Below are 7868 nucleotides of genomic sequence, written 5' to 3' on the forward strand. Positions count from 1 at the left end.
GGAGAGCCAGGGGACAGGTCAGGGTGATGTGGCCCACAGTGACTCACAGCCTTTGTAATGGGGCTCTGGGTAGGGCCGCGACTCTCATCTGAAGACATCGTGGGAGGCAGCTATGAAGAAGTGCCCCTCTGAGCCCAGCGGATGACGGGGATGCAGAGGCGGCCAAGTTCATCCTGCCCAGCCTTGCCTGATGTGACAAGGGGAGGAAAGGTGTGGGCTGCTGCTCCTGCAGCCTGCACTGCCCACCCCTCCCTCGTGGAGCCGGCTCCTGTCAGTGGGGTGGGGGCACCGTCCTTGCAGCGCAGCAGCCTGTCCTGGCAGAAGTGGAGGCTGAGCTCTCCTGGTGATCCTGACCCTCCTGGGGAGCCAGGTTTAATCACCTGCTCTGGGGGACACAGACCAGCCCAGGACCACCCGAGTACGTGTGGGACTGGCTCTCCTGCCAAGCCTCAGGTTTCCCAACTTCACAGCCGTTCCGGCCTGACATCCTCTTTGGCTAAGGCTAGACATAACATGCCCTTGGCGTGACCCTTGCCAAGGTGAGGACGTCCTCCTGCCGTGGATGTGCCCATGAGGCCTTGAGCTGCTCTAGGGGCTTGAGCCGAGACAAGTGACCAGTGGCAGGCTTGGGACGGCGATGGAGCCAGAAGGGGGCTTGACCAACCCAAGGGGTGGGTGGCACCAATCTCCGCAGGCATGGGGACAGCGAGGGTCCTAGCCAGTAGAGCTTTGTGGAGAGCAGGGGTGCTGAGCTGAGCGGGGATGGCGGGGTCGTCTGTGGAGGCACAGGGCAGAGGGCATGTCCTTTGGCAGCCAGCTTTACAAGTGCCAGAGACCCCTGGGAAGGGGGCCACGCAGAGGCTCTGCAGCGCCTGCTGACTCTGCTTGGAGCTGAGGTGGCTGGCTTGAGCCTTGGGCCGTGGAGGCACCATGGAAACGTGGGAGTGGGGGCGCCGGACAGGGCCTTGTCACCTGATGTATCCCCGGCTGGCCGCCATTGGTATTCCCTTAGCAGCTGCTTGGAACACGTTTCTTCTCTGTCCCGGAAAGCGCAGCAGCGCAGAGCAACAGCTGCTCTGTTCCCAGCAGGGTGGAGTCGCCGGGTGAGGGCCCTGGCCGGTGGGGCGTGGCCGCTTTGGGTCTGACCTGGCCGCCCCCTGGTGGAGAGGCCGGGCGTTGCGTCTCTGTCCTCTGTCCCCGGCCCTAGGCAAGCGGGTTGGGGTAAGGAGGGGAGGCCTAGGTCAGGGTGCCAGGGGCTGCTGCCTACCGGGGCCTCCCAGGAGAACCATTTATGCCTCACTCCTACTCAGCGGGGCCGTGAGGGCTCCTTTGCCTCTGAGGCTCTTGCATTCCAGGTGGGGGTCCCATCCCAGTTCTGTTCACTGGCCCTCTGGTTTTTGGCTCTAGGTGGTCTTTGGGAAGAAGCTTCCTGCCTTTGCCACCATCCCCATCCACCAGCTGCAGCATGAGAAGAAATACGATATCTACTTTGCAGATGGAAAGGTGTATGCATTGTACAGGTGAGCAGGGCCCCTTCCTGGATCCTGGCTTCCCTGTGACTGTGGCTCTTCACGTGCCACTCTCCTCACAACCAGAGGCACTTCGGGGGCCCCATGGTGCACCAATGCTGGGGCCAGGTGCCTGGGTTCCCTCCTGTGACTGGGGACGCTTACCAGGCCCTCCTGGGGGTAGAGCTGGTGGGTGCGCTGGGGAAAGGCATGCCCAGGTGGCGCAGCACCTGCCTCGGGCTCCTTGAGGGGCACGCGAGCTTGTGTGATCCAGGCCTGTGGCCTGAAAATTCAGTAAAGGGCACAGCTGTCCCAGGGCTGGTCTCTCAGGGGAGGGGCAGCTCCTGGGCTCAGGGCTAGAGCCAGGCTTCTGACCCAGGCCGTGTGCAGGCTTCACCCAACCGGTGACCTTGCATCTGGCCTGGGGCCTGGTGAGTGGCCCCACTCCCGGCAGTGACACTGAATGTTCTGGGGCCGTGGGCGGCTCTCGGTGTCTTCCTAGGCAGCTGCTGCAGCATGAGTGCCCGCGGTGCCCCGAGCTGCCACCTTTCAGCCTCTTCGGGGACCTGGAGCAGCACATGCGGAGGCAGCACGAGCTCTTCTGCTGCCGGCTGTGCCTCCAGCACCTCCAGGTGTGCCCCCAGAGACCCCGGAGAGAGCCTAGGCGGTGGGTGGTGCTGGGGATGCGGTCACACGGCTGGGAGGGGCTTGTCCGCCTGCTGCTTCTGGCCCTGGATGGCCCCCCAAGGGTCAGGCTGTACGCGGCAGGGAGGCTTCTGGTGGCTGGTGGGGCCCTCTCCTGCCCCTTGCTGCTCCGCTGCTGGCCTGTGGGAAGAGGCAGGAGGCCTGGGGTCCCCCAGCCTGTGCCCAGCCCCCTGTGCCTTGCAGATCTTCACATACGAACGCAAGTGGTACTCGCGCAAGGACCTGGCCCGGCATCGCATGCAGGGGGACCCCGATGACACGTCGCACCGCGGGCACCCGCTCTGCAAGTTCTGCGACGAGCGCTACCTGGACAATGACGAGCTGCTTAAGCACCTGCGCCGCGACCACTACTTCTGCCACTTCTGCGACTCGGACGGGGCCCAGGACTACTACAGGTGGGCTGGGCGGCAGACAGACAGATGACCCTCCCTCCCTCAGGGCGTGGGGCTAGCCGGGCTGCAGCCCTCCTACCGACACCCCATCTTCTGCCAGCGACTATGCCTACCTGCGCGAGCACTTCCGGGAGAAGCACTTCCTGTGTGAGGAGGGCCGCTGCAGCACAGAGCAGTTCACCCACGCCTTCCGCACCGAGATCGACCTCAAGGCCCACAGGACGGCCTGCCACAGCCGCAGCCGTGCCGAGGCGCGCCAGAACCGCCAGATCGACCTACAGTTCAGCTACGCACCACGGCACTCGCGCCGGAACGAGGGTGAGCAGGCACCTGGCCTGGACACCCCCGGGCGGGGCCACATGACCGTGCCCTGCTCTGGAGCCTCAGACGAGCTGTGGGTGCCGGAGGTGGCCTCTGGCTGGGCTGCAGTGCCTGAGCACCCCTCGTGTGCCAGGAGCGCTTGCTCCCTCAGGGTCTTGGATCTGCTGCCCTGGGCACCCGGGGCCCTTCCCTGGACCAGGAGGCTTTTACTGAACATCTGCTGTGTGCAGATCCCACCTGGGGCCCGGGGACCCTCCTCTCCCTTCCCACTGCTCCTGTGGCTTGGCACCCAGGTCGTAGATGCCCGTGGCTGGCGTGGACCCTGCAAAGCTCCTGTGCCATCCGGGGCTCATGGGCGCTGTGGGTAGGAAGGCCTCTGCTGTCCAGGCCTGAGCACTGGCCGGGTGTGGCCTTGACAGCAGGCCTGTCCCTCCTATTGTCGTCCTGGGGTCCCGGGAAGTGACAGGCTGTGTGCTGGCCGCAGGGGTCGTCAGTGGCGAAGACTACGAGGAGGTGGACAGGTACAGCCGCCAGGGCCGAGTGGCCCGGGCCGGCACTCGCGGAGCCCAGCAGAGCCGCCGAGGAAGCTGGAGGTACAAAAGGTGGGGGGCCTTGCGTGCTGCTGACATTCTCCTGTGGTGACCGTGGCCAGTGGCCACGCTGGGAGTAGGGGTGGGGTCAGGGATTGTGGCAGCAGGGTCTGTTCAGTGTCCGTGGTGAGCAGAAGTTTCTTCCTCTTCCAATTCTAGCCACAGCCACAGATCCCGGGTTGGGGTGAGTGAAGGGGCCGGTATCAGTCGGGTGGCCGCCGCAGCTGGATGAGGAAACACTGGCCCGGCAGCCCTGCAGGGCGGAAACATCAGACCCCAGATAATTGCCCCACACGCTGGGCCCAGGACTCTGCCTGCCTGAGGCGTTGGTCTTGGGCTGTGCTTAGCCTGAAGGCTGGCCTCCTTGTCCCAGGGAGGAAGAGGACCGAGAAGTAGCAGCTGCTGTCCGGGCCTCCGTGGCTGCACAGCAGCAGGAGGAGGCACGCAGGAGTGAGGACCGGGAGGAAGGCGGCCGGCCCAAGAAGGAGGAGGCAGTGGTGCGGGGTCCTGAGGAGCCCCGTGGCCCCCGGCGCCCACCCCGGACTCAGGGTGAAGGCCCAGGTGAGTTAGCCCTACCTGGTGGCAGCTCTGCCCAGGCCAGGAGGCCAGTGGCCGGCTGTTTTTTATTTTGTTTTGTTTTGAGGCAAGAGTCTCGCTCTGTCGCCCAGGCTGGAGTGCAGTGGCGTGATCCTGGCTCACTGCAACCTCTGCCTCCCGGGTTCAAGCGATTCTCCTGCCTCAGCCTCCTGAGTAGCTGGGCCTACAGGCCCGTGCCCCCACACCTGGCTAATTTTTCTATTTTTAGTAGAGATGGGGTTTCACCGTGTTGGCCAGGCTGGTCTCAAATTTCTGACCTCAGGTGATCCGCCTACCTCAGCCTCCCAAAGTGCTAGGATTACAGGCGTGAGCCACCGTGCCCAGCCTAGTGGCCAGCTTTTGACGGGCACGGTGCCTGGGACGCTGCGGGCCTTCACCTGGGAGGCGGAAGAGCACCCGTCACTCTGTCCCCACACCCTGACCTGACCTGGGGGCCTTGTGTTCCTCACAGGCCCTAAGGAAACCTCGACAAATGGTCCTGTAAGCCAAGAGGCCTTCCCGGTGACGGGCCCAGCCACCCCATGGTGTGTGAGGGTGAGGGTGTGGGTGCCGAGGGGTGATGGTGCGGGGTGGGCGGGTGCGGGCGGCCACAGGTGGGTGCCGGGAGGGCAGGTGTGGAGCCACGGGGCCTGATAGCTGTTGACCAGTTCTGCTTCCCTGCGCCCAGCACCCTCCCACCACCCAGCCCTAAGCTCAAGGACGAAGACTTCCCCAGCCTCTCTGCCTCCACTTCCTCCTGCTGCTCCACTGCAGCAATCCCGGGCCCTGTGGGGTTGGCGCTGCCGTACGCCATCCCTGCCAGGGGCAGGAGTGCCTTCCAGGAGGAGGATTTTCCTGCCTTGGTGTCCTCGGTGCCCAAGCCTGGCACCACCCCCACCAGCCTCGTCTCTGCCTGGAACAGCAGCAGCAGCAGCAGCAGCAGCAAGAAGGTAGCACAGCCCCCACCCTCAGCGCAGGCTACCGGAAGCGGCCAGCCCACCAGAAAGGCTGGGAAGGGGAGCAGGGGCGGCAGGAAGGGCGGCCCGCCCCTCACACAGGAGGAGGAGGGTGGCAGTCCGGCCGCTCAGGAGTTTCTAAGCACACGCCCCACGGGCTCCGTCTCCTTCCCACTGGGGCCGGTCTCCATCCAGCCCTCTAAAGTTGGCAAGAAGAAGAAAGTGGGCTCAGAGAAGCCTGGCACCACCCTGCCACAGCCCCTGCCTGCTAGTGGTCCCCCTGGGCCTGTGCAGGCCCCGGAAGCTCCTGCCAGTAGAGCCGAGGGGCCAGCTGCTGTCGTCGTTAATGGACACACAGAGGGCCCGGCCCCGGCTCGGAGCGCCCCCAAGGAACCCCCAGGGCTCCCAAGGCCCCTGGGCTCCTTCCCCTGCCCCACGCCACAGGAGGACTTCCCAGCGCTTGGCGGCCCCTGTCCGCCCCGGATGCCACCGCCCCCAGGTACATGTGCAGGCTCAGGCTGCTCCCTGGGTGTTGGGAGGGGCCGGGGTCAGGCTGGAGCCACAGGCACAGTCTGCAGCTGCGTGGTGGGGACCCCTGTGCGCTGCTGTTGGCCACCCGCATGACCTCCAGCCTCCCCTTAACTGCCCTGTGTCCCTTGTCTCTCTTGAGACCGGCCCTCATGGTGCCTCCCAGGGCTGAGGGTGCATGAGCTTATATAGGCTGGGCCTGCCACACCGGAAGCATGGTGTGGGTGCTGGCCCTGCGCCTGCTCTGCAGGGAAGGGGTGGCTGTGGACAGAAGCTGGCCCTAGAGGCCAGGCAGCCCGCACTCAGCGAGGGTCCCCTCTGGGTCTTGTCTTGCCACCCCTCAGGCTTCAGCGCTGTGGTGCTCCTGAAGGGCACACCTCCCCCACCCCCGCCGGGCCTGGTGCCCCCGGTCAGCAAGCCGCCCCCCGGCTTCTCTGGCCTTCTGCCTAGCCCCCACCCGTCCTGCGTTCCCAGCCCCACCACCATCACCACTACCACAAAACCGTAAGTGTGGGTGGGCTGCCTGGCGTCCACCGGGGGCTGGAGGAAGGGTACCTTTCCCTTGGGCCATTCTAAAGGCTGAAGCCTCCACCTTCTCTTACCCTTCTGACTCCTAGACCCAGGCCGCCGCCTGCCCTGCAGGCCTACCTAGTCCCCGAGAACTTCCGGGAGAGGAACCTGCAGCTCATCCAGTCCATCAGGGACTTCCTGCAGAGTGACGAGGCCCGCTTCAGCGAGTTCAAGAGCTACTCAGGGGAGTTCAGACAGGTCGGTCAGTTGGGCCCAAGGAGTCCAGACGGGGCAGGCGGGCCCGGGGCGGGGTGGCCAACCCGTCTTCATCTGGGGCCCAGGCCGGAGGGGATGACTGAGTCTGACTCTCCGGCGGCAGGGCCTGATCTCCGCAGCCCAGTATTACAAGAGTTGCCGGGACCTGCTGGGGGAGAATTTCCAGAAGGTCTTTAACGAGCTGCTGGTCCTACTGCCCGACACAGCCAAGCAGCAGGAGCTCCTGTCTGCACACACGGACTTCTGCAACCGCGAGAAGCCTCTCAGCACCAAGTCCAAGAAGAACAAGAAGAGCGCGTGGCAGGCCACCACCCAGCAGGCGGGCCTGGACTGCCGTGTGTGCCCCACCTGCCAGCAGGTGCTCGCACACGGCGACGCCAGCAGCCACCAGGCGCTGCATGCTGCCCGGGACGACGACTTCCCCTCCCTGCAAGCCATCGCCAGGATCATCACGTAGCTCCTGCCAGCATGGCCAGAGCCATCGCACCATGAGCGCCCTTCCTCCTTCCTTCTTCTCTGGGCTGCCGGGCAGCCAGGTAAGGCCCAGTGAGGCCACCTGGCCTCTTGGTTGGCCAGGCCCACCAGGAAGTCACCAGGATGGTCCACTCGCCCTATTGGCACAGTCAGGTGGGAGTCCACCCCTGCCTCAGTGGTGGGCCAGTCTCGGTTTGCATTCTTGTGCTTTTGGGAGGTGCCAGGGGAGGGAAGGGCTGGGATGCTGGGACCTGTTGTTGCTGGCAAAGCCAGAAGTCACAGTGGCCTGATCTGGGCCGTCCTGAAGCCGAGGGCTGCCGCCCCTGCAGCCTCAGAGCTGAAAGCTGCAGCTCCATAGGTGCCAGAGTCAGATGTCACAGATGTGTGTTGTGTAAACAGTTGGCTGTTACGTGCTTCAAGAATATTCAGGATTAAAAGCAGACAAGAAATTGTGCTACTTGAAGTTGAATCTTTTTATGAGACAAGCTAAAGCTGAATCTGGGATCTCAAATTGCCTCTGACCTTTTATAAGACAGTTTATCTTGAAATAAATTTATTTTGCGATACTACACATAGCTGGTGTTCTGGGCTTGTCTGTCTTCTGAGTACACCCTGAAGCCAAATTTAAAAACAGGGTGGAGGGGACATCGGAAATACTGCAGCAAAATAATACGAGCATCATTATCTGGATCTAGGGTTTTTGGAGGGAGACCAGACACGGTAACCACTTCTTTCTGCTTCCGGCACATGTAAGCAGGAACGAAGCGCTAAACACAGCCACATCCAAGTAAGGCCAAGAATATATCCTTAGATCAGAGAAACTGGGGATATTTCTCTAAGCACAAAGGGGCTACCATGTCATGAAGGGCCTGTGAGCGGCCTCCAGAGGGGCTGGGCGGAGCCATGCGGCAGCATCGGCACTGCTCCCCGTGAAGCTGAGGACTTGGACGGGGCCGAGTGTGTCTTCTGAGTGATGGCCATGCTGGAGCCGGCGAGGACAAGAATATATCCTTAGATCAGAGAAACTGGGGA

The 7868-nt window shown here is 63.5% G+C and overlaps 1 protein-coding gene across 1 annotated transcript; it reads left to right on the forward strand.

Moving 5' to 3' along the window:
* Positions 1-637: 637 nt before the first annotated feature.
* On the forward strand, positions 638-7406 carry ZNF598 (zinc finger protein 598). Its single transcript, XM_011962471.1, has 13 exons — positions 638-671; positions 1208-1221; positions 1408-1520; positions 2011-2140; positions 2397-2608; positions 2706-2923; positions 3411-3528; positions 3890-4077; positions 4565-4655; positions 4781-5547; positions 5921-6080; positions 6194-6344; positions 6466-7406. Exons 1-13 carry the CDS (start codon positions 638-640, stop codon positions 6817-6819), a joined length of 2550 nt encoding a protein of 849 aa, XP_011817861.1. The 3' UTR covers positions 6820-7406.
* Positions 7407-7868: the final 462 nt, after the last annotated feature.

Source organism: Colobus angolensis, unplaced genomic scaffold (genome assembly GCF_000951035.1).
Source record: "Colobus angolensis palliatus isolate OR3802 unplaced genomic scaffold, Cang.pa_1.0 Scaffold59, whole genome shotgun sequence".
NCBI classification, from domain to species: domain Eukaryota; kingdom Metazoa; phylum Chordata; class Mammalia; order Primates; family Cercopithecidae; genus Colobus; species Colobus angolensis.

Bases quoted from the DNA above. Each gene is read 5' to 3' on its own strand.
- ZNF598 (XM_011962471.1), top strand. From the start codon at position 638: ATGGAGCCAGAAGGGGGCTTGACCAACCCAAGGG. The intron at 6,081-6,193 runs GTAAGTGTGGGT...TCTGACTCCTAG, and splicing joins ATCACCACTACCACAAAACC to ACCCAGGCCGCCGCCTGCCC. The intron at 6,345-6,465 runs GTCGGTCAGTTG...CTCCGGCGGCAG, and splicing joins ACTCAGGGGAGTTCAGACAG to GGCCTGATCTCCGCAGCCCA.